General features: G+C 42.5%; 1 protein-coding gene across 3 annotated transcripts in view; it reads left to right on the top strand.

Moving 5' to 3' along the window:
* Positions 1-14,967: 14,967 nt before the first annotated feature.
* The window catches only part of lpin1a (lipin 1a), a 65,601-nt gene continuing 53,934 nt past the window's right edge, over positions 14,968-26,634 (top strand). The window contains exons 1-3 of one of the 3 annotated variants that reach the window (XM_052024789.1): positions 14,968-15,080; positions 17,989-18,189; positions 18,781-18,876. In XM_052024789.1, coding sequence (XP_051880749.1) covers positions 17,998-18,189; positions 18,781-18,876 — 288 coding nt within the window. In that variant the 5' untranslated portion in view covers positions 14,968-15,080; positions 17,989-17,997. Of the gene's footprint in view, positions 15,124-15,591; positions 15,642-17,988; positions 18,190-18,780; positions 18,877-26,634 lie in introns of those variants that run through there. The other 2 variants (XM_052024790.1, XM_052024791.1) reach the window with 2 other exon arrangements.

The raw sequence follows: 26,634 nt of genomic DNA, 5'->3' as shown, positions 1-26,634 counted from the left end.
ATCAGGTTTCCACTCAGCCTCCGCTACTCCAGAGACAACAAGCCTAGTTTGTCCAACCTCTTATCACTAACGCAGCTGTGTTAATGTGACAAAAGGGACAAAGGTGGTCGAATGATGTTTTGGTCATGATGGCTAGGCCATCTACATGTTGTTGGGTGTATCATGTATGTGGTTACATAATTGTTTCATGAAATGTCTGCCATGCCATCCATAGCCCCGAGGACACAGACACACATCAATGGTCAAACATCAGAGCAGGATCTCAGGTCACATATTACATTGGAACTAGTTTGACAACCTGATCATATCACCGTCTTGAATTACACTCAATGAAGTAACAGCTTGAAAATAAATGTTTCTCAAATCCCCAAGCCCAATACACCTCTACCCCTTCCCCCATGGGTTCCTATCTGCTCCCCATCTGTGCTCCTCAAATTATAACCTCTTCAACGTCTCCAGTTTTAACCACTGCAGTTTTGTTATCTGCTCTGACCCCATACTCTGAAATTCCCTGCCTAAATTTCTTTGCTTCTCTACTTCTCTTACCTCTAAAGGCACTTGAATTTATTAATTGTTTTAATGTCACTTCCAATCTGAATCAGCCCATCATGGACAAAAGCTCATGGTGGACATCAGTCTTGTATATTGGCAGATTCTTCAAGTGGAAAGCAGTAGCACGAGATGATTGAAGGGATGTCATTTAAACGTGTGTAGGAACTTCATGCAGAGGGCAGTGAATCTCTAGGATTCTCTATTGCATAGGCTAGATCATTTAAAGAGGAAGTAGATACTTTATTTGAAAAATTAGGGAATTGAGGTCTATGGGGAACTGGGACAGATCAACTCTGATCATACTGAATAGTGGAGTAGGCTTGAGGAGCTGAGTGGCCCGCTACTTATGTTGTTATGAGATAAGAGAGGTTGCATCACCATACGAAAGGTCAAGTGTTAAGGCATTTAAGATTTAATTAAGATCCCTTTCAAGCTTATAAATATTTTTCATGTGTATTAAAGCAACTCGAGTATTGTATTGCAACTCCTCATTCCACCGTGCCATGTCAATGAATGTATTGCTCAGAAATAATAATCTTAACTAGGCTTTGAAACTTTCTGGAGAGTTGATCGGCACTTCTACTCTGCAAGTGGTAACTTCAGAGACAACACTAAATATCTACAATGCACCTGGTGACACTCACAAGATAAGTCAAGCAAAATGGTGCAGCAGAGGTCAAGTATAAGAAATACATCCAGTGGACATTGAAGTGGGAAGGTACTTCAGCTGATCATCAGCAAACATGTCAGGTCCCAAGCAACCTCTTAGATCAACTGATACCCATTACAGTGTCAGCTATTAATAGAAAATGATGCCATTGTGACATGTTCATAATTTCCCACTTATTGCTTGGGTATCTATAGATGACACAGATTGAGATTTATTTTATTCATGCCCACTGCATTACATTGATCAGCAGTTTGACTAATGAGAGGCTACTATACCATGGCTTTAGGCACTAACAAGTTTGTGACCCCAAGGGGAATGCAATCACAAAGTATACCCTTTCAGCAGACATAAGCAACATTTAAATACCTGAGATTTAAAGTATGATCCACTGGTCACGCTGTCATTTCATGATATTCTCATCCATCAGATAGGCTGCTATGAAAATGTTGTTGTCCTCGATGCACCGAAGACTACACAATAACAATGTATTTTTCAAAGAGGCTATTTGCAGTGGCAGGTTCAATGAATTTTATCCATTTTCTTCCCTTGGCTTGGCTCAGATGCATCCTCCGAGGATGGAGCTCTGCAATGAGTCAACTATTCCTAGTAACATAGTCCAAATAGGATTAGTTTTCCAAGGAACCTTGTGTAACCCAGATATCCATTTGATTACAGGTGTGTATGATCCTTGCTCGGGAATGATCTTTAAACTGGATCAGATGTTGCTTATGATACTAGCCATCTTCCCTCTTCTTTTAGTCCAAATGAAGGGTCTCAATCCAAAACATCAACTGTCTATTTCCCTCCACAGATACTGCCTGATCTACAGAGTTCTTCCAGCAATTAAGTGTTTGCTCCAGATTCCAGCATCTACAGTCTCTTGTACCAGTGTTGCTCATCCTGCTTTAACCTGGCATTAACTGCACTAATTCCTTCAAGTGATTCCCATAACTCACCTTGGTGTTTAATTGCAAAAAAGGCAGTTATTTTTTCAGGGAGAGCACTCTCATTGCTCTCTTGATGGAATTAGTTAAGATCCCTTGATCACAACACATTTTCCTAATTAGCCAATGTGCCTTCAAAGATGCATGTTGCCAGGGATTCAGCTGCTATGAATTAACCATGATGTGCACTAATAGATTTTTTAAACCCTTTCAGTCAAACCACTTACAAAGTGAAGTTCTTTGACATTTATGATGTGTTAATTCAAACTAAAGGTACCGGTGGCATCTCTTCTTGGGCTTTTTCCACTCATCTCTTGGGGATAACATAGCTTTCATAAAAAGTGATACTCTCCAGAAGTTGATGGGAGACATATTAGTGTGTGACTGAGCTATTGCTGCTAATTGTGCAAGGTCCTAATTCCTTGAGTTTGCTGCAAGAAGGCACTCTTTCATCTCCCATGAATGTTTTTGAGGGGAAATAGTAGCTAATTCCAAGAATTATTTCAGCTTTGCCATTTGTCCATTGAAAATCATTTGCTAAAATGTGCTGTGCAACCATATGAAGTTAAAATAGGACACATTCCAAAAAGCATTGCATGAATGGGAAGGCATACTCATGGAAATCTTCTGACTGTTAGGGTGTTTCTGATTGTATGATCAGATATAGCCTCCCTCCTGTGGAAGTCTGCAGGACCCACATTGTCCTCTACATGTAGTTCCTGATCCCCTTCCTCTTTGGAACCAGTTTCCTCCTCATCCTGCTGCTTCTCTTGCTGTGGTCTTTCAGTTAAGGGTTATGCTCTCCTGTTTGCTGTTGTTCAGGATGCAGAGGCCATCCCATAATACGCAGGTTTGCAGAGTATACTGTAGCGTATCCTCAGATTGGTGCAGATAGTGGGATCTCTTCTCGAGGAGGATGATGGCTTTTCTCACTTGACTCCTGGTGGTGCCATAGCTTTCATTATAGTGATACTACAAGCGTTTGGGAGACATATTGATTTTAGAAAGCATGCGAGAAGGGGTGGCTCTTATCACCTAAGATCAAGCCCTCACAGTAGTGCTGTCCATGAAAGATTGAGGAGTCGATGGAAAAATGGATGCTTGCCAAGTGAGGAGTCATGTGATCATCCTGGTGACAGGCCATTGACCATGAGCACATTTTTTTTCATGATCGCGATGACAAGCACATTGAGGGAGTGAAAGCCCTTGCAATTCATGAAGCAAGGGGAGCCTGGGCCCCACTTGAGGGTCATCTATTACGGCCTGGGCTTCAGGAAGCCACCAATGCTGGCAAGTCCACAAGCTTATAAAGCTACATCCACATTCAAGGAGGGAAGGCAGAGCAAGTCAATTCTTGAGAAATGAGGATCAGCAAGTTCCCTAATGATGCAGTGGCAGCAAAGTATCAGATTTGGCAAGGGTTTAGCTGTAGTTTGCCTGCAGTGATCTCTACGTTAGGATGCTAATAGTGAAAATGACTTTGACCTCTGCGGACAGTGGAGCCTGGGGTGTAGCGACAAAGCTGGAGGACTCACAGCACTCATCTCTGTGCCTTGGAAAACCTGAGCCAGCGAAGTGTGTGTGTGTGTGTGTGTGTGTGTGTGTGTGTGTGTGTGTGTGTGTGTGTGTGTGTGTGTGTGTGTGTGTCCGTGTCCTCTACAGTCTTCAAACATAAGCACTTCATGCCTTCTCTCTCAGGGTCCCCGAACTTGTCCCTGAAGCTCTCACTTCAAGTGCTGCCAATGGGATCACACATAAGTAGTTTCCCAGTGCCAGCTTCTCAGTTAAGATCAATTGAAGTGGCTATGGTGAATAGAAATGTTCTTCAGCCTTTGAAAACATCCTCCAGAGATCTCTGCATCAGCACGCAGTAGTTTGAAGTTTCAATGGAAGTCACCCTCCAAATGGCATTGCTCAACAGCACCATGGACACCTGTTTGGCAAATGACTGCTGCACGATAATTGTCACTTGGAGCAGAGTCATAACTTAAGGTGGAAATGATGAAATATAGTGTTGCATGAGAATTGGCGTCGTGAGGTGTGTGTCAGAGATACAAGTGTGTATCCCAACAGGAGGTGCCCAATCAGATTTACAGAGAGGGGCAATACGACCTGGAAATAGTCACATTTGCATTCTGCTCTGCGTTAAACACATTTTCAATCATATAGCACTGTAAAATACAGTTCATTGTAATCTAATTTTTAGATTTGAACAAAGTCACATCCATTGTGTTCTCCCATAACATTCAGCTTAACCACAAGCCTGCACTGGATGACAGGTTTGAAAAAAAACCTGTTTGAGCATCAGTGGGGGCAATGGACAGAAGTGAGCTGAATTTGGCACAAATCTAATGGTCCTACCACTTACCTGGCTGGAAAAGCTGACTGTCCAGCCCTGGGAATCAAGTGGCAGGGTCTGAGCTGGTGTGCGGCTGAAGCCCTGCCCCCAGACCACCCCTGACAGCCTTTGACAGGAGGCAAGGCTGGGCACAGTGCCTTGTCCAGCATTAAAGCTGTCAATAATATGTGAACTTTAAATATTTCTGAAAACCAGAAACATTTAAAAGCTATTAAAATTGCTTTATATGATGAAATAAAAATCTGAAGTGTAAAAATACTAACATTAATTAAAATATGTTAAATGCCAATAGCTAATTTAAAACATTAAAATAAACAAGTAAAATGAAGTAAATAATCAAATTTGCCCTTTTCTTCCCAATTTCCAGGAACAGGAATCCTTGTTCAAGTATATACCTAAAAAGCAGTGGTTCCCTGTGGAGCTGTCGGCAGAGGCAACTGCTTTGGCCCATTAAAATGGGTTTGCTTTATAACTTACTCCATTGGGTTCTCTCCTTCAAAGCCACCATATGTCCTGTATATGCTTCATGAAAACAAAATCGAATCTGTCCCTTTCTGGTTACTCCATGGTGCCAAATGGGATGATCTGTGGATGAAACTGCAGCTCCCACAGAGGCCGCAGCAGTCACCTCAGAAGTGGCGCGGAAGCAAGTCATCCACCATCCCGAGGGACTGATTAAGAAGGAGAATGCTACTCCACGTCCCCAAAACATCTAGAGAAACAAAGGACTGCAGATGCTAGAAGCTAGATGAAAAAACAACAAGGAGAAACTCAGCAGGCCAGGCAGCATCCGTGGAGTAAAGCAGACGGTTAATGTTTTGGGTCAGGACCCTTCTTCAAGACTGAGGATAGGAAAAGGGGAAGCCCAATATATTGGGGGGAGAAATAGAAGTGATAGGTGGACAAAAGAGGGGAGGCGGGGTGGGCACAAGGTGGTGATAGGTAGATGCAGGTAAGAGATAGCGATAGGCAGATGCAGGGGAGAAGGGGAGGAGAGGAAAAGGAGAGAGAGAGAAAAAATGGCAAGGAGAAAAAAGAGACATAGGCTAGGAAAGGGAAGAAAAGAAGAGACAAGGTGGGAGGATTGGGTTACTTAAAGTGGGAGAATTCGATGTTCATCCGTTAGGCTGTAAGGTCCCAAGACAGAAAATGAGGTGCTGTTCCTCCAGTTTGTGTTTGGATTACTCCCGGCAGTGGAGGAAGCTGAGGACTGACATATCAGTGATGGAGTGGGAGGAGGAGTTGAAGTGACTGGTAACAGGCAGATGCAGATCTGCTCTCCCCTCCTCCCCCGCACCTCCCTATCGCTATCTCTTACCTGCATCTACCTATCACCACCTTTTGTCAGTGAGGTTCTGTGGTTGTTTTGAGGATCTGCAGGATTTCGCTTCTTCTGGCATAAAACAGCAACTGAGCTCTGAAACTCTGAGGCAATTATACCTCACACAAAAGCATATTCATCACCTGGATAGGTGACACTATGAGGAAAGTACATGATCCTGGCCATTGCTTTCTATCCTTACCCACAGCATCTTATTTTGAATTCAGGGTGTCTACACTTAGTGAGGCAGATGACTGTATAGTCAACTTCCTCTCGTCCAACAAGATCAGTGAGGTCAATTTTGAGCTGTATATTGTGCCGGCTGATCTAATCTCCATGCAGATGGATCATAATTGAAATTGGCTTCTGTGATAATTTTGTCACATGTGTGGCAGATTGGAATTAAACGTATTTTGTGATTTATTGGCAGATTTATCAACTCTCTCACAGTTGATACCAGGTTCATCTCTTCTTGCCATCTCAGATGATTTGAAGTTTTCACCACAACAGTAAATTTACACTTCATCAAGAATCCTCACATCACTTTCCAATTCATTAATTCCCAATATGAGTCTACCTCCTCTATCAAGAGGTAAACATATAGGAATATATGAACTTCCAAAGGATAGCCAACTCAGATTAAGGGGTGTCACATAAAATGAATTATCAATTTTAACCATGTTTGTAACTGTAGTATGAACCAGTAACCCAGATGAGACAGTACTGAAAGTCAAATTCCATGGATGGATGGAACATACGGCAGTGATTTAGTTACAGGGTATAGTGTTTAGCCCACTGATTCTGGCACTTTCTTGAAGTTTCTGGCAGTTACAATACTCTTTTGAGCAAGTGGACAGGAAGACAGTGGGATTCCACTTTAAATATGTGGATCAGTCCTATTAGGTGCCTGGGACTTGGACTGTGACTTCAGTCTACAGGAAACTTCATCAGGGCAAGAGCAATGGCTTCCTTCTTAAGCCAGATCTGCTGGTAAAGGATTGTAGGACAAAAGAGGCCCAAGTTGTACACCTTGAAAATTCATCCTCAACTAGCAATGTTAAATGTGCTTGATACCTTGTCTCTGAAATTCTGTTCCACTGGCTTCACAGTTCCACGGACCCAGGTTTGATGCTGATCCTGGATGCTGACCTTGCACTCTTTCCATAATTGTGTGGTATTGGTATTGGTTTATTATTGTCACTTGTACTGAGGTACAGTGAAAAACTTGTCTTGCATACCAATCGTACAGGTCAATTCATTACACAGTGCAGTTACATTGAGTTAGTACAGAGTGCATTGAGGTAGTGCAGGTAAAAACAATAACAGTACAGAGTAAAGTGTCACAGCTACAGAGAAAGTGCAGTGCAGGTAGACAATAAGGTGCAAGGTCACAACAAGGTAGATCGTGAGGTCAGAGTCCATCTCATCGAACAAGGGAACCGTTCAATAGTCTTATTTCCTTTAGATACTCTGGTTTCCTTTCACATCCTAAAGATGTGCTGGGAGGTTAATAGGCTACTGTCAATTACCTCTAAGTGTCAGTTAATGGCAAGAAAATATAAAATGGGAGTTGATGAGCAAGCTGCAGGGCTACAGGGAAATAAGGAGAGGTGGAATGGGACTGTTGAGATTTCTCCCCTGGACCAAATCAACTGAGTGATCTCCATCTGTGTAATCACATGTATGAGTTTCTAGACCCATGTTTTACTTTAGCTGACAGTCTGGTCCAGAAGGAGCAGGAATACTTGCCCAGGTCCCATGCAGGAGCCATGGGCCTCCGTTTCCTTGGGCTGCCCCATGCCTCAGTTGCAATCAGAAGCTGCACCATTGGGACTGTGATGTTGGCCTCCTGCTGCTAAATTCCTGCACCATCCACTGGGCAGATTACCAGGAATGTTTATGCAAAAAAAACAGCACAAAGTGGAGCTCAGTCAGCTATGGGTTGGTATCATCAGCTTTGGAGCTTGTGCACACATCATATCTGCAACTCCACCGTCCCCCCCACACCCTTCCCTTTTGAAGTCAGGGATTAACCGTTACCCAGTGCCAACTGCTCTGACAATTGCAAGTCACCTGGTTGATTTAATTGGAATTGCATTGTGACTCCTGTGTTCAACGCCAGCTCTTCACAAATTGGAACAATCTTGTATGATGGGAAGCACAATGGATAAGTATGCAAAATACTTGTTGAAACTGTAACTCAGCAGCAAAGAAGAAAATGAAACACCTATTAACAAAAGCACTATTCTTCTCATAAACATCTTAATTGTTGAGGCTCATACCCAGAATACTTTGTCCAACTTGACTCAAGACCAATGCTTGGCCTTTTATACAATAGCTTTAGTCACATTGAAAGGCAAAACACTCCACACACAAAATTGCTATTGAAGTGTAATCACAGCTTTAACTTCAAGCCCTAAAGCTGATTCTGTAGCCAATAGTATTTATAAAACAATGGCTTGGTATAATCTGCCAGTGCAGAATTATTTGGCTTACAATTGATCTGAAAATTCTGGTTACATTTGTATCATAGCAGTCAGTGGTACTGGAAGAGCTATGACAGTGCAGTTACTAGAATTTACATAGTGTGAAGCCCTCACTGAATAGATCAGACGACCACAATCATGTGTTAGCATACATAAGCTTGTATGTCAAAAGCTGACACCAATTAGAATGTACAACAGACTCACAGTAGCAGTATGGTTTAGTACATTCATGCTTTCATCAATATTAAGAAACTCTAGCTGAAATGCGGGAAGAAAGAAGACATCATGGGAATTATTCCCCAGTTGAAATACTCTGTGAAATACCGGCCTACTCCAGCCAACTTCGGCTCTTTCCAAAGATGGAGCAACAAATTGGTCAGTATCTCTATCTAATGACTCTATAGTTCTGTGATTATCCATTTAGTTTTATCTCAGCTAGTGGCTGTGCAGAGTAAGTGCATGGATTTCATATGGTGAGATGAAGACTTTGCATGTTTTGTTAATTAAATAGGATTTGTATTTTCACAATGTGTCATGATTGTAAATTTCTGTGTTCAGTCAAGTGATAGTATATAAACATAGGAACTGGGGCCTTACCTTGAGGCTTTTACTCCATTCCTTTAAACTTTAGTCTTTATTCTACATTAACTCCTTGTACCCATCGCAATTCCAGATCCCATTACGTGTTTGTTTAACAAAAATTGGTTAACGTTAGCATTTTCTATTACCCTATCCTCAATAGCTTTTTTGGTGAAGGTGTTAGATTTTGATTATTCTTTGTGTGAAGAAGTAATTTCTGTTTTTACCCCTAACTTTGAAGTTTTGCCTGTTTTACTCTACACTGAGTCCAAACAAATTTAGCAAAGTACTGAGTAGAAGGGCTGAATACACTTCATATCCAGACCTAGCTTTATGTCAGCTGTAGCTGGCACATCTGGTGTGATCCCATTCATGTGAATGAAGTCACTGACCTTCAGTAGAGGAAATGAGAGAAGGTAGTGTTTTGTTTGCAAAAAGCAAACGCTGGAGGATCTCAACGGGTCAGGCAGCATCTGTGGAGGCAAAGGGATAGTTGATGTTTCCGGCTAAGATGCTGCATCAGGACTGAGTGTAGCCAGTTTAAAGAGGTGTGGGGAAGGGGTGAGGCAGGGGTTGGCAGGTGATAGATGGAACCAAGTGATGAGGGAGATGATGGGCAGATGAAGCCAGACAGGGGGAGGGGATAGTGGAGAGAGACAGAGGCTGGAAGGTGATAAGTGGAGACAACAAAAGGCTGTAGATTCTGGAATCTGATAAGTAAGAAAGGGAGATGTAGAATCAGATAAGGGAGGATGAAGTGCAGATGAAACCAGTAGGGGAGGGGAAAGGAGATGTAGTGGGTTCAGTATGTGGGTGATGGGCAGATGGAACCAGGCGGGGAAGGCAAAAGAAACTGGGTAACCGGAAAGGGGGGGGGGGTGTGGGATTGGAAAGAATCTGGTGGGATCAGAAAGCGAGAGAAAGGAGAACCGGGGGGTGCAGGTTACCTGAAAATGGAAAATTCAATGTTCATACCATTGGGTTGTAGACTACCCAGGCGGAATACGAGGTACTGTTCTTCTAACCTGTGTTTGGCCTCAGCCTGGCAAAAGAGAAGGCCGAGGACAGACAGGCTGGTGTGGGGATGGGAAGGGGAGTTTAATGGCATGCAACTGGGAGCTCAAGATGGCCATTAAGGACAGAGCGCAGGTGCTTGGTGAAACGGTTGCCTAGTCTATGCTTAGTAGAGAAGACCACATCATGAGCAAGGTTGGAGGAGGTGCATGTGAGTCTCTGCCTCACTTGGAAGGGCTGTTTACATTCCTGGATGTGGCGAGGGAGGATGATAGGTGTTGCACCTCCTATGGTTGCAAGGGAAAGTGCCAGGGGATGGGGAGAAGTGGGTGGGGAGGATAAGTGAACCAGGGAGTCATGGAGAGAGCGGTCCCTGTGGAAAGCAGAAAGGGGTGGGGAGGGGAAGATGTGACTGGTGGTGGAATTGTTCGGCAGCTGGCGGAAATGATGAAGAATGTTGTGCTGGATGCGGAGGCTGACGGGGTGAAGGGTAAGGACTGAGGGAACTCTAGCTCTGTTCTGTCTGGGTGGAGGTGTGGTGAAAGCAGAAGTGTGGGAAATGGAGGAGCTCCATCAACCACAGTAGCGAGAAAGCCATGTTTCCTGAAAAAGGAGGACATTTCAGATATCCTGGAACGGAAAACTCATCTCAAGAACAGATGTGGCAGAGATGGAGAAACTGAGAGAAAGGGATGCCGTCCTTACAGATAGGGTGGGAAGAGGTTAGTCAAAGTAACTGTGGAACTCAGTGGATTTATCGTAAATGTCAGTGAATAATTTGTCTACTGAAATGGAGAGAGATACACAACTACCTAGACCACAGCTACTTGGACCACAGCTCCTTCCACTACCTGGCTCCATCTGCCCATCATACTTTCCTCACCTGGTTCCACCTATCACCTGCCAGCTCCTGCCTCACCCCTCCCCCTCTATACTGGTTATACTCCACACCCTCGGTTCTGATGCAGGGCCTTGCCATCCCTCTGCCTCCACAGATGCTGCCTGACCCACTGAGTTCCTCTTGCAGTTTGTTATTTGCTCCAGATTCCAGCATCTGCAGTCTCATGTGTCTCAACTTATTGCTTATGCTTCATTTCAATTAATATAAATATTTTAAATTAATTTACACAAGTTGAACGTGATTTTAAATGATATTTTAGACTATTTTCATCAGTTTCTAAAATCTTGGATCATTAATGAAAAGGCCTTTGTACAGCTCAAGCTGTCAGGAGGCCATCAGGATGACAGGTCTGAGAGAGGATCTAGATTCTATTGCTGGTCATCATTGCTCGCGGCCCTCCCCAGTCTGCAAAAGGGCTGCAGCACTGAGACCAGCAGGGCATTTAGGGCTGCATGGGGGTTAAAGGTCATTGTGGCCTTGAGCACCCTGTGAGAGGCAAATGGTGGGGGGGTGGGGGTAAGACGAAGGGAGTGGGCTAGGAAGAGTGGGATCTGGCCTGATTTATCCTTCCCAATGTGTAGTGCCCAGAAGCAAGTGCATTACTCCCGATCAGGTCTAACCAGAGCTTTTTACGACAAATCACTTTAAATGAAATTGTATTTTTCAGATATTGAAATTCTTTAAATCATCCATTTATTATCTTCCATCATAAGCTGAACTAGAATTTTTTGTTGAGGATGCAATAATCTCAAAGCTGATTATTTTCAATCCTGGGAGAGGGAAATACTTGTAGCTACTAGATAACCTAATAAACCTTATGGGTAAACAATTCTATCCAGAGTTGTGCTGCCCAAGATCTTGGCAAAGGACATCGCACCGGTGGCAGGAGGACAGGCTGTCAACATTTCAAATTCTGGAAAAGATATGTCCTCCACTTCTTGCAGTGTCCTATAACTTTATGTGAGCACTCCAGCACCTAATGCGAGCTGGTCTCCAGCATCCTAATGGGACATTAACCAGCAGGAAAGTCTGCTTCCAACTTTCCAATCAGATGGTAAATAGAGCTCCTGACAGTTTTCTCAGGTGCAGAAGATCCCATGATGAAGATTAGGGGATTATCTTCAGTGATTTGGTCAATATTTATCTTCGGCTAACAGTTTATCTGGTCACTGCCACATTGCTATAGAAGGGAGCTTGCTGTGTATAAATGAAACACTGCATTTCCTACAAGAGAGACTACCCTTCAACGTACTTCTCTCATTTTGAAGCACTTTGGGATTCCGGAAATATCATAAAGGCACCACATAAATGTGACTCGTTAAATCTGACAGGACCAGTTTATACATGAGCTAATGGTTTACTACATCTGCTGCTTTACTACTTTCTAGGTGTTTCTTTGGTACATTGTAAAATTCACTTAGTCAACAGAAAGAGGTCTGCTGCCCTTGCATTTTTGTTGCTCTTTGCCACTCTTTGCCTTGAATCTAACTGGGTGCAGACATGAGTGGTGTCATGGGGCTGCGGGCAGCAATGATGACGAGATAAAGCTGGGGAAATTGCCACAAGAGAAAGGAAGAGAGTATTGAACAGGAGGCCGGAGGCACAAGGAGCATTTTTGCTACATCAGCTTTACTGAGGAGCAAAAACAGGGTCTTTGCTTCAGCAGGGAGGCAACCGCTGAACTTTGTCACCTGCAGCAGCAACAATTCATGCCTTAAACCTGTCTGGGGACAACATTCCCAATGACTGGTAGTCATTGTCAGCCACATTTTTATGCCACCTACTTTCAGTCTGCCACAAGTGACATCAGTGACCCCTCTCAGCCCACTACCACATTAAGGAAGTCAACAAAGCTCTCAAAACCAAATGAAGCACCCACATTACCTTTGCCTTTTGCAGACCAAAGCTGCACATGAGAAGACTTGGTCATACAGGCATGGCAAACCTACCCTCTGTGTTGGGTGCCATTGAATGCCTCACACAAGGTAAAGGTGAGGCATTCAATGGCACCTAACACAGCTTAGCTTATTCATCAGTCAAAGGGAAATGCACTCCATCAATACCCAATGACATCAATCACATAATGCAGGTTTGGGCCCAGTACATTTTTTGCAGGTATGATTTTTTTTATTCTGTGATGGCCCTTTGTGTTCACTTAACTCCCACCAGGCCAACAAGTTAAAGCCTGGCTGTATCTGGCTATTCAATCTGGAAATGGATTGTGATACAGTCACGCAGCTGTAGAACAGGCCTACAGTAAGAGCTAAGATATGACATAAACATCTGAAAAACCATTAAACCTATGGTTCCTCTTTCATTTCACTGCAATGTCAAACAATAGCTCCAAGTTCATAATAAAACAGCAATGGTCACAATAGCACCAACAGTAAAAAGACCAATTACATTTATACCCAATTTATATCCTTGTTTCTTTTACTCATTACTTCTACAACTGGCCTATCTCAATGGCTAAGGCTTGAGGAATGGACATTCACTAAGATTGTCTTATGCACGCTTCAGATGGGTTTGAAGACAAACTTGAGCAGTACTGGGGCTAGACTGTCTGGATTTTGAGTGCAGTATCCCAGTGTGGGCTGCAGCAGTCTGCATCAGCTCGCTTAACATCACCAGCTTAACATGACCATGGTCCAGCAGGGTATGCTGCCATTCCAAGAGAGGGCACCAGCCTATGGGACAATTCCTCTCTGCAGGGATAGTGCACAAGGGCTCCAACTCTTAGACATGATATTAAGGGAAAGCAAGATTCATTTTATTTCAAAAGATGCAGGACGTAGCACCAACAGCACACACCAGAGAGGGTCTGGAGCTCAGTGAGGAAAGATCATCGTGAAATAGAACAGCTTGGAGAAAAGTTGGAGGAAGAATGAGAAGGTCTGGGATGGTGAAATCATTTGTGGTAGCACTGGCAGAAAAGCCTTTTCTCATCTCCTGATAAGCCTCCAAATGAATATCCTCCCTCTCAACAACATGGTTAAATCTCACCCCTCTTGATCACTCAGAGCTTCCAGAGCAGCACTATTCCATCAAGTGCTGGCAGCTGCCAGCTCTTTCACTTTGTAGTAATGCCACAGTAAAAAAACAAGTTAATTCTCATCCTCCCCACCTACTGAGCTCACTAATTGATGATGTAATCAGCATTTTCAGTTTAAACAAAAATAAAATCGAAAATAAAACCAATTAACGTTGATATCAAATATTGAATTCAAGGAACAGTTCCAATCATGAAACTGTTTTTCAAGAGACTTTTGAAACAATCACATTGTTTTTCTCCTTGTGAAAAGTTAGGAAGAGTAAACAAATTCAGTTAAAATATTATGTATAATTATCTTTTCAATGTTTTTCAGAATTTTCATTTTGAAACTACTAGCCAAGAACAAGTCAGGGATACGTGTTAAAATTTTTCCTGTCTGGCAAGCCAATGGAAATTTCCTTGAAATGATTACCTTGTTCCTCACATGCAAATAGAATCAGCTAAGCGTATTTCATAGAAGTACTGATAAACCGACTGTTGCCTGATTGGCTGAGCAGATCGCCTCAGGTTGAGCCCACCGCCTGATGTATCAGTCATCAGGTTACAAGCTGATGACTTCATAGGACTTTGCAAACGGGGAATTCTCAGTTAAATCAAGAAACCCAGCAGCATTTCATCGGACAGCAGATTGGATGTCCTGCAGATATTTTAATGAATAAAGTATATTTTTTGAATAATGAAAAACACATGTAACCTTGATGCCCCGATATCTGCTATTGACCAAATAGTTCTGCTTTGTTTACAATAATGCCTCACAGCCTCCCTCCCCTTCCTTTCAAACGCCAGAATTCCCTTAACCTTCCGGCTTTAAGTCATTGCATATTTTGGGTCTTCTGTCCTAATGCCTCAGTAGGCGACTCGCTGAGTGTTTGATAGTTCTCCTGCGAAATCATTGGGAGTGAAATATGTTGTGCAAATGGAAGTTCTTTGTGAACGGCGCAGGGAGAAGGGACTCAGAGGGAGAACTTCGTAGGAATTGTGCAGCCCAGGCGGCGGCGAGGTCCCGCCCACTCCTCGGCCCGCCCCGCCCCTCCCGCCCGCCATTGGAGCGCGGTCTCAGGGTGCCGGTGACGTCAGAGCAGCCCCGGGCTGGCTGCGGCTTGTTCTCGCTGCGCTGCCGCCACACGTCAATGTGGTGTTGCGGCCCCAGGGAGAGTGTCCGGAGGCTGCTGGCGAGAGAGGCGAGACTCGGCTAAGCAGCTGTACGTAGCGTCGTTTACTTCAAGCCCCAGAGGGTGTTTCTCGGTAATGGTGGGGGTGGTGGTGGTGGTGGTGGGATAGGTGTGAGGGTGATGATGGGTGGGTGGGTGGGTGACGGTGGGGGGGGGGTCGCTTGGGCAGGGTTGAGGATGATGGAGGATGGTCTGGGACACGTGGGGGGGTACTGGGGTAGTTACAGTGATGTGAGGATGGCATGGAGTTGGCAGGGTGATGTGTGGAGTTATGAGACGGTAGATGCAAGGGTGTGGGTGGGTCCTGTGACAGGAGTAGGTTGAGTGTGTGCTGTGTGGTGGGGTGGTGTGTGGGGGGGTGAGGGAAATGTGACAGGAGCAGTAGGTGTGTGGGGGGTGAAGTGTGGTGGAGCAGTATTGTGGCTGGGGGTGGGAAGTGCGGGGGCTGGAATGGAGCAGGTATGGTCCTCGAGGAGTTACCTAGCTGCTCCACCGTTTTCAGTTGCCTCGTCATCGACCTGCTTCCATCATGAGGTGAGAAATGGGGATGTTTCCTGTTGATTGTCAAAGGAATTGTCGAACATCTCTTCAGTAAGTTAAGCAGTTCTTGCCTGTAAGATCTTGGACAACATTCAGGCTTGTGCTGCTAAATGACTATCATTCATGGTGATAGTCAATACCAGGCAATGACCATCCCCAACAACAGAGTCTGTCCACTCACCACTGACGTTCAATGGCATTGCCATCAGTGAGTTCCCCACTGTCAATATCCTGCGTTTCACCATTGACCAGAAACTCCACTGGATCAGCTATACATGGACTCTGGAGCAGGTCAAATGTTGGGTATCCTGTGGCAATTGACTTACCATCTGATACCACAAGGCCTTTCCACCATCTACAAGGTTCAAGTCAGTAGTGTGATGGAGTACTCTTCACGTGGGTGAGTGTAATTTCCAACAGCTCTCAACATTTGACCAGGGTTGAGCAGCCTGCTTGATTTACAGCCCTTCCACTGCCCCCAATACTTACTCTCTCCATCACTTAATACGACACAGGAGGCCATTCAGCCCATTGGGTCCATGTCAGTCCCAGCAAAGCTATCGCATTACTCCCATTCCCAGTCTTATTTCCCTGTAACCCTGCAATATATGTACCCATCAATTCTCCTTTGATTCTTTTTGCCATTGATCTACGCTTGCAAGTAATGCACAGTGGCCAGCTAATCTACCAGTACATCTACAGGATGTGGGAGGAAACCAGGGCTCCCACTGAAAACCCACAGGGAGAACCTGCACGTTTCACACGGATGGCAGACAATGTCAAGATTGAACAGGGGTCCTTGGAGCTGTGAGGCAGAAGTACTGGGTGTTGTGCTGCTATGCACGATGGCTGCTGTGTGTACCATCTACAAATGTATTGCAGTTGTGTGTCTATAATCAGGAAATCCAGCAAAGAAAAGATTACTAGTATTCTGTGCTTGCAAACGTTAAATCATTGAATCAAAAGAAAAGTCTTAATCTTGAGTTGAAACATTGGAACTAAGTTTTTGACTTGGGATAGGTTTCTACATGTAGGTTTTGGATTTTATTTTTTTGTAAGAAGAGCGTAAGTTTCCAAAAACATTCCATTGGTTACAGGCAGTTGTCATCTGTCATACAGGTGATTTAAGGAATATCCTGGCACCTGTGGAGACCTGACCAGATATCTAAATGTAGATGTATTGTGCACATTTTGTAATAATCCATTGTAAAACTAGCAAACTGTGCTGTGAAGTCTTCGCTCATAGAAAAACTTTGAAGTGAAGAGTGTGCGTGGGGGGTGGTAGGGGAAGCAAAACTGGAGGTAAAGAGGAGACTGATAAAAGTTTAAAAAAAATGCATCCAGTTGCTAAAGTTCAAGTCAAAGTGTGAACAGTAAAATGGGAATCTACAACAGTAAGAGAGTAAATAAAACTGAAATGGTAGGGTTCTTTAGTTGGAAACAAGACTTCTTTGAGGAGCTTTGACAAAAGGGCATCCACCTAGTTGGCTTATTTTTCATTTTTATATCTGATTATTGAGATACTTAAATATAGGTCAGATAATGGGTGGAAGTAGGAACAATAAGTTGAAGACAAAATGATGATGCGAAATGAAAGGTTCAGAAAAGTTAAAGCTGTGTGATGAAACAACATTCCAGGATTGCATAGATGGCTTTATTCACCATTCTTCTGTGTTTAATTCTTTGTTGCTTTATGAATACCCTTAAAGTTACTTACATGAAGCAGATAATTGTTTTATGTAATTTTACTTCATTGGTTGGTAAAATACTTGAGAGTTTGTCATCTGTACCAAAACAGCACATTGCACTTGCTTGACCTGCTGTTTGTTTCCACTATTTTTCCAATCTAACAAAAGTCTCTTGACTTATTGTGCCCTATTGGATTTGAAATTGGAGATGCCCCATAAATTAAAGTAATTAATCTGTTTTCAAATTCTAAAATGGGTAAAACCCACTTCTGTCAATATTTAATATCACAGTTAATAAACATCACAATTGATGAGCAAATAACTGGATCATTCACAATTCCTGTAAATATTTCCAATGTATGATCATGTTTTCAGGTAATCAAAAATATCTGTGGATTGACAGAAGGCTCAACACAATCCCTAGTTAATTTTTAACTTTTAATGCAAATACCTGTAGTTGGGCATACACTGACAAGTTAAAGATACCTCTCAGAGTTTAGCTGTGGTGAAATTTCAGAGTTGAGTTTGTCACTCTAATATTAAAGCATATTGTAAATTTCCATTTCAAAGAAGTCTAAATTTCCAATTCATTTCCTGTACTCTAATGAACTTTAGTATCCATTTGATATTAAGGCATATTTCCTGCCTTGTACTTTTTAATAGAAGCAAATAGGACAACTTTGTAAGTAAAGACTTGTTATGTTTCAAAGGCACAGACCATGAATTACGTTGGGCAATTGGCTGGGCAGGTATTTGTCACGGTGAAGGAACTTTACAAGGGATTAAATCCTGCCACTTTGTCCGGCTGCATCGATATCATTGTTGTCCAACAGCCAGATGGCAGTCTCCAGTGCTCCCCATTCCATGTTCGCTTTGGGAAACTAGGAGTACTCCGATCCAGAGAAAAAGTGGTAAGTCAGCAACAGCCTTTTAGTTTATTGGGCTATATTCTTTTAAGTACAAGAATAACCAGTTAGAGTATTTTATTGGTTGGAATGATTGAATATTTTAAACGTTAATAGCATGTCTTGAGCCTTTTGTTGGATGTTTGGATATTAAGGAAATAATGTGGCATTAGTACTGGAAAGATCAGCCTTGATCTCACTCAAAAATATATATACGTAATAGAATTTGGCTTCTGTGGTGTAGCTATTGATTGTTTCAGAAACAAGCAAAATAGTGTATTTTCATCAGTAACTTAAAAAGCTAACTTTGTATGAATGTGTAAAAGAGGACACTAATTTTGAATGTGTCCCAATGCTGTAGGCAGTCAGGTAACCTGAATGATGAATGTGATTAAGAGCATTATACATGGCAAAACCTAGAGTTCCATCTTTTTGGCTGCATGTAAACTGAAGTGATTTGTCTGAAATAATGTGTACAAAAAATAAAATCAACATTTATGCCTTTTGGAAATGTCAGCATTTTCACTCTTAGTCTGACCAGTTCCATAAATATTCTACAATTTTTAATTGAAATGTGTTCTAACTTGACATTTTTAGGTGGATATAGAAATCAATGGAGAACCTGTACAGCTGCAGATGAAGCTTGGAGACAATGGGGAGGCCTTCTTTGTTCAGGAGACGACAAAGAATAAGGTAATACCAAATTTAGTTTCCAAATCAAACCTTGATAATTGGGGCAACTGATAAATAATACTGTTGATGGAACAAGCTAATTTATACCTTGGATATTATTGTCTTTTATACATATATTTACCTTTTTAACAAACCAAGAAGTATTGGCTGCAAACTGGATACTTTGAACTTCTCAAAAAAAAAATTGGATACCTTTTGAAATGCTGCTTCTCTCCTTTCCCCAGTTGACTATCATTGAATTTCTGAACTGTATCCCATGTATTTCTAGAAAAGGGACTGGGACAAGGGTCCTGAAATATTATATTAAACACATTTTGTAGTCAACAGACCAAAAATGCTATCATTTCACCAAAAAGCTTCTTCTAGCCACCTACATCCCCACAACCCAGCAACTTGCTCTCTCATTGAGACTCTTCTTCATTGCATGTTGCATAGAAAATTAGTGAAAAGCAAGGTGTGAGGTAGATGTGAAGAATCTGCAGAAGGAAACAGATGATATTTTGCGCATTTGGAGTGAAGTTATTCTACTGTGGTAGGAAGAGAGAAAGGCATGATATTGTTTAAGTGGAGAGAAGCTTTGGAATGCTGCTGGAGGAGGATCAGGGTGACCTTGTACATGATGCACAGTGTTACCATGCAGGTAGAGCACGTAATTAGGAAGGGAAATGGAATATTGACCTTAATTGCAAAGTAAGTAGATTATAAAAGTCTTACCTCAACTGTGCAGTATGATGATGAAGTTATCTTAGATTACTGTATATTGTCTCCTTATTTATGAAGGGATCCTCTGGCTTCTACTCGGGTTCTGTGTTACAGATGAGACCATTGCTGGACCTGTAGACTCTGCTACAGTGAGGCAGGAGAATTCTGGCGGGGGTGGGTGGGCAAGTTGTTTGTGAGGTGGCGCACTCCTGTCATTGACACTGGGCACTTGACACATTGCCTCGTGGTTTTCAGTGCTTTCCTGAATGTTTCTTCTCCACACTGAGTGATCACGGACCAGGGATTATAAGGAATCTGTGGGGAGTCTCTTCCTGTGATGGTGCTCAGAATAGAGTGTCTGTTTCAGGACAATGGTATCGGGCATGTGATTGATGTGGCCTGTAGTTAAGGCTCTGGTGCTGGGGACCTTGGTCTGAGGGAGGATGCTGACACTGATTTGCTTATTGTTCCAGTGGATTTGGAGGATTTAACAGAAGTGGCATTGGTAGTATCTCTCCAAAGGTATAGGTGCCTGTTGTTGGTCGTCCAAGAATCAGAACCAAATAGGAGAGCAGGGATCATTACTGTCTAGTAGACTGCATTTGTGCTGATTTTGATGACTTGAATTTCAAACACCCTTTTCCACAGTTGACCAAAGATCATGTTGGCGTATTGAAGGTGATATGAGTTTCATCATCAAAATCTGCCTTCAGTACCTCCCTAGATGTGGGAAGTGGTTTCTAGGGATTTAGCTTGCATTGGAGGCAGTTCAGAAAAGGTTTACCACGTTGGTTCCTGGTGGGAAGAAGCTGTCTAATGAGGAATGGTTGAACAGATTGGGGCTTATACTCATTGGAGTTTAGAGAGTCTTGTTGAACAATGAAAGTCTCTGAAGGAGCTCGACAGGGTTGATTCTGAGAGGATATTTCCCCTTTGGTAGGAATCGAGAACTGAGGATGTAGTTTCAGAATAAGAGGTTGCCCATTTAAGATGGAGATAAGGGATTTTTTTTTCTCCTGAGGGTTGTGAAACTTTAGAAATCCACTCAGCAAGCTGTGGAGGGGAGTTATTGAATATATTCAAGGCTGTGATAGATTCGTGGATCATGGGGGCATCTGGCAGTAAGGGGAACAAGCAGATGAGGTGAAGAGCCAGTTAGTCATGGTTTTATTGTAAGGTGGAACAAGCTCAAGGGCCTAAATTGCATACTCCTGCACTTTTGTCTTGTTTTTGTACTAAACTTCCTCCTCACTCAATAACACTGAGGGGAACTTCACAAGAAGAACTACAGCAGTTCAAAAAAGTGGGTCACTTCTATCTTCTCAGGGCAAGCAGGGATTAGCAATAAATGCTGGCCCTGCCAGCAGTGCCCACTTCCCAATAAATAGAAGTTTGATATTCTTAAGAAAACTATAATGCTTCTATTAACTACTGATCCATGAAATTATTTCTATAATTTCTTGTACAACTTGCCTAGTTCTAACTATGTGACCTAGAATGTTTCTCGTATACCTCCATCAACCTTGTCTTTTAACTTGTCACCACAATTTTTCTATTGACAGTTTTAAAAAAAAAACTCCGGATTTACTGAAACTTGGAATATAGATTTCTTGAATTCATCAATATGAGAACATTTATTCATGTTTGCTTCATACTTTGATGTAGCTTTTTGTCATTTGAAGTAGGAATTTGGATTATGTAGGATAATAGAGGAATTAGCATGAGGCATTAACCTGTGTGCACACAATAAGCATGTACCTGCTGAATCTAGTTAGGCATTGGGTGAAGATGAATTTTGTATTTGGTGATTAAACATTTTCCAGTTCCAGTTCTATGAAAGTAGGCAGCAGGCTTACTGCTATAGGGTAGGGAAAGTGGCACCTACGTTCCACCATGAGTGATAAGCAGTATGCTCATCTGTGAAGGTCATCAACCACAGCTGCAGCTTCAGTCAAGGCAGGACCACCACGCTATTTACAGAGCAGAATAATAGTCATCTTGATGAGAGTACTCTAAAACAACTAATACAATAAATGAAGTATCGACTTTGCATGAAAGCTCATTTTAAGTTGGGAGCTACAATAGCATGGGAAAAGTGAAAAACAACTTGCCACAATGCCTTTTCCTAGAGACATGCTCATCACTGTAAGAGCATGCTAGACTAAACAGTCTTTGTGTTGGCCTATGTGGAGATAAGGGGCCTAGTTTAAGGATTGTAGTAGAGATAACTCCAGAAGGACTCCAAGGATGAAGCCAGAGTAATCAGAGGTGCAGTTAGAATGGTGCATAGCAACTGATGAGTCTGACCATGATACCATCAGGAAATGGGGTGTTCACATATGCTGATCATGCAGTGTTAATGATGTCAGAAATGGCTGATCATTTGCACCTGATTGACTCATTGCCTTTAACTTTGTGAATTTGATGAAGATGCTCTCCCCAATCTCCAGATGTATACGAGTGGGGAATGTTTTACCAAAGCTAGTAAGGTGAAGTAGGCCCTGTTTTCCTACCCCCCCCCCCCCCCAACAGGTGTAAGACTGATCAAATAAACTTCTGTTTGATCTGAGACTGAAGGTATGAATAATCCTTTGCCTCGCATCGTTATTGTGGAATGGTGCATGTTGTGACAAAGGTTCCATCTTGTGACTTATTTTCAACTAGAGAGAATGGAATACATTTCTTCTGACAGATGTCTCTGATCTATGATAATGACTATTACAAGATTGCACAACTGAGGAAATAAAATTCAAGTTTGAATTACAAAAGGGACTTCCCCTTGTGTAATCCTGGAACCAATCTATTGTAATCAATATCAGCCCTTTCTATCAAGTAACATTTCTTTGGGGGGGGGGGGGGGGGTATTGGGTGAGGAAGATCTGAGTTACATTTTGCTTAACATGTTTATATATATAAAAAAAATCTTCCAAAAATGAATTTGCATTTAACAGTTTTTGCCAAGAAGGTGGCTGGGACTTGCCTACGTTTCAACATGTGATCCTTCCACATATAGAACAACAAGCTGCTGTAGATCTACTTGTCCTTTTGGATTCCAAGTACAACCACCCTTCCAAGTACCTGGTTCCCTTGCCAGTGAATCCAGTACCCATACTCCCACAGGCTTGGAATAATTGCTTCAAGTAAACAAAGCAAGGTGTATATTTGTAGGAATGTGTCTCTGCTGCAGCAATTCAACCAGTAACTGCTTGCAATCATGTCATCTTGGGCACTCCCTTGGGCTAGATGGTGATGTGCTCTCACTCAGTTCTGTGGATTCTGAGCTCGTGGAATTTGCAGACCCTTGCAAGTGGGGCAGCCTGGGTAGTTTGAGACCATCTATTGTGTATGGTTTAAGGTTCTCATTGCCATTCCAAGTGCTCCTCAAGACCATGGCCTATTAGTTAAGAGTTAATTTACCACCACCACTGACCTTATTCCAATGGGGCATCCATCTCCCAAGCTTCCTATAAACCCATAGAGCCTCTGTCTCTTGCATTATCTTTAGTGTACTTTATTGCAGTAAAACATTGACTACAGAGGAACCTTATCAAGTACAATATGATACAGAGCTTCTAGTGGAAATATTAGGGCAATGCTTGGTTGTTGACATTTTAAGAATTAGCTTTCAAGGACAAATGGAACTGAAAAGATTTCAGGATCTTTGGGCCTTGGAAGCTAAAGAAACTGGTGGAGCAATTAACTGCAGGTGTGTGTATGAGACCTGCATTAAAAGAGACTTCGAACTTGTAGGCCTGAATATAGGGAGGGATTTGAAAAACACAATAAGTATCTTAACTGAGACTTTACCGTATCCAGAACCAATCAAGATCTGCTAACTCAGTAATCAAATGTGTTATGAGCATCAGGATCCAGAAAGCAGCATTTTGAATGAACAGTATATGGTAGGTGGCAGAAGAAAACATTGGAATGGTTAATATGATGACCTGTTCTGGGACTAGCACAAAGATGCAATCACAAAGACGCACCAGCATCTTTACTTTCTTAGGAGGTTTGGCTTGTCACCAAACATGCTAACAAACTTCTACAAATGTACTGTTGAAAGTTGATGTACTGTGCTGTTGAAATGTACTGTTGAAAGTCCTGACTGGTTGCATCGTGGTTTGGTATGGCAATTTGAATGGACAAGAACGTAAAAAGCTGCAGGGAGAAGTGGATTCAGTCTGATACATCACGGGTACATCCCAGCCTCCATCGGTCATATCTACAGGAAGCACTGCCTCAAGAAGGCTAAGTCCATCATCAAAGATCTCTCTCTCCCTCTTCAACCCCCCCCCCCCACCCCCCCCCCCCCCCCCCCCCCCCCCCCCCCCCCCCCCCCCCCCCCCCCCCCCCCCCCCCCCCCCCCCCCCCCAAATCCAGGCCATGCCATCTTCTTTCAGCTACCATTGGGCAGGAGGTACAAAAGCCTGAAGTCCCACACCGCCAGGTTCAATAACAGTTACTTCCCTTCAACCTTCTGGTTTTTGAACCAACTGGCACAACCCTAATCGGTACAGTTTAGCAACACTTTGGCCACTTTGATCGCTTTGCACTAAAATGGATTTTTTTGTTCTGATTGTTCTTGTAAAAATTGTGTGTAATTTATGTTTAATTTGTTTTTCTGGTGAATACTGCTTACATGATGTGTAGCTTAGATGGGAATCTTGGCCGGCATGGACCAGTTGGGTTGAAGGTCCTTTCTTCCTGACTCTCTGACTTGTAAATTTTTCATTGCACATGTACTTGTGCATATGACAATAAACTTGACTTTGACTTTTTGACTTTGATTTTATAAAGGTAACAGAGGCATAGACAAAAATTTTGGCAGTAGATGAGCTGAAGCGGGAGCAGGTGAGGGCAATGAAATGCAATGAAAGTAGATGGTCTCAATGGGACAAGCATCTGGTAGCTTAATTCTATCGAATGTAATACCAGGTTTGCTGAGGGTCTGGCTCGAATTTGGATGGTTGCCAGGAAGAGGGATGGAATCAGTGTCTAAGAAATGAAGTTAATGATGGGCTGACAGCAGGGGTGTTGGCCATCCTAATACATCACTGGAGGATGTTTTTTTTTCTTGTGCTGTACTGGGTATTACACAGTCTGACATCTTAGTAACAATAGAGGGATCGTGAGTTAGAAGTTTAGCCAGTGATAGAAGTTCAAATCCCGTCATGGCAGTTTCACAATTTAAATGATCAAGTAATTAAGCACATTTGGAATGAAAAGCTAGTATCAATCATAACGGCCACAAAACTATGGATTGTGGTTAAAAGCCCATTTAGTCTTATCAATGCCGTTCAGGGAAGGAAATTTGAAGTCTTTGTTCAGTCTGTCCGCTCTGTTGCAAGTGTCGCAATTGCTATGTTGCCGAAGAGCTGGTTGAATTTTGTATCAAATACTGACCCATATTTTGTTGTGAGCTGTGAAGCCTTTGGTTTGTCTTGCATCCATTTGCCCAACAACAAAGGAGCAGACTTGGCAGTGGAAACTTGCATCCATCTTGTTTGATTTTTCCCTATCATCTGTATTGGTGAGCTGGACAATGAGCAGGGGAGACCTTCAACCAGTCAGATGGAAGAACCCTCACCTATTCATGTAAAGCAGCAAGGAAATAAGATCTAAAAAATGCCTTTGGTGTGCTTGGGCAGTTGCTGTGGATTTACATGGAATTGTAGAATATAGCACTGAAGGAGGTCATTCTGCCTTGTCAAAGAGCAATTCAATTAATACCTCTGCTCTTTCCTGATAATCTTCTCTAATGAAGGTTGCTTTTGAATTTGTTTCCACCATCCTTTTCTGCAGCAAATTCCAGACCATAAATTTTTGCCACCCAAATTATTTTTCTTCTTTTTGCCCTTGGTATTTTGCTAGTTGTCTTCTGTCCATGTCTTCTGGTTATGGACTTACTGCCTCTGGAACTGTTTTATTGTTTACTCTTGAAATTCATTATGGATTTTGAATACTTTCAAATTCCTCTCTAATCTCTGGACAAGTTCTGCATCTTCAGCACCATTAGAATGACTCTCTTTGTGCTAGGTAATTCCTTCCCATCCTTCCTAAATTGTGCTGAGGGTTGGTTGCAAGACTCCAGCTGAGATACTGGTTTATTATTACTATTGTCACTTGTACAGATATGCAGGGAAAAGCTTTTGTTTGCGTGCCATGTGGCAGATCGTGCCATGCATAAGTATGTTGGGGTGGTATAAAGGAAAACAATGCAGAATATAATGCTACAGAGAAAGTGCAGTGGAGGTAAACAAAGATGAGGTAGATTGGGAAATCAGGAATTCATCTTTAGCGTATGAGAGATCTGTTGAAGATTCTGATAATGATGAGATAGAAGCTGTCATTGAGTCTGGTGGAATGTGCTTTCAAGCATTCCTATCTTCTGCCCAATAGGAGAGGGGAAAAGAGAAAATGACCAGAGTGGGAGGGCTGATTTGCTTTTTCTCTCTCCACAGGTGTTGCCTGCACTGCTGAGTATCTCCAGTATGTTAAGTTTTCATCTCAAATTGTGGTGCCATTTTCAGAGATTTGTTTACATGCACACCCTGGAGCCAATATCTGCACATTTTAAAACCATTGTGCATTTTTACATAACACATTTTATTGTAATTCAGGAAAATCAGCAACCCACCAAGGAAGGATGAAGTGTATTTATTTGTGAAGCAACAATTCCTTTGGCCTTCTCCCTAGCAGGTGAATGACAAAATGATTAGCTGTTGCAGAACCCAAGCTACACCAACCTGGTGTCACCTCCTTGTCTTTCAGTTTGCAGAAATTACAGGGCTAAACTAACTTCAGTAATGTTTCCCTTTTTTATAAAGGGAAATTATGCTTAACATTGTTTTCCTGTTTACTCAACCTTATCTGCCTTCTCACATTTATGTTGTGTGTGTGGCAAGACTCTAAGGAACTTTTGCCTTGAAAATGAACTTTGAACATATTTTGGTGTGTTAAGTGGGTGCTGCATGTAGCACTAATGCCAAATCCAAAACTGCAAAATTGGGGAACCTTTGCTTTAAAAAGTGGCTGTTGTGGTTTGTTCCTGGCTAA

This window comes from Pristis pectinata, chromosome 10 (assembly GCF_009764475.1).
Source record: "Pristis pectinata isolate sPriPec2 chromosome 10, sPriPec2.1.pri, whole genome shotgun sequence".
In the NCBI taxonomy this organism is placed as follows: domain Eukaryota; kingdom Metazoa; phylum Chordata; class Chondrichthyes; order Rhinopristiformes; family Pristidae; genus Pristis; species Pristis pectinata.
Note: the sequence above shows the minus strand (reverse complement) of the source record. Positions and strands in the feature narration are given on the sequence as shown.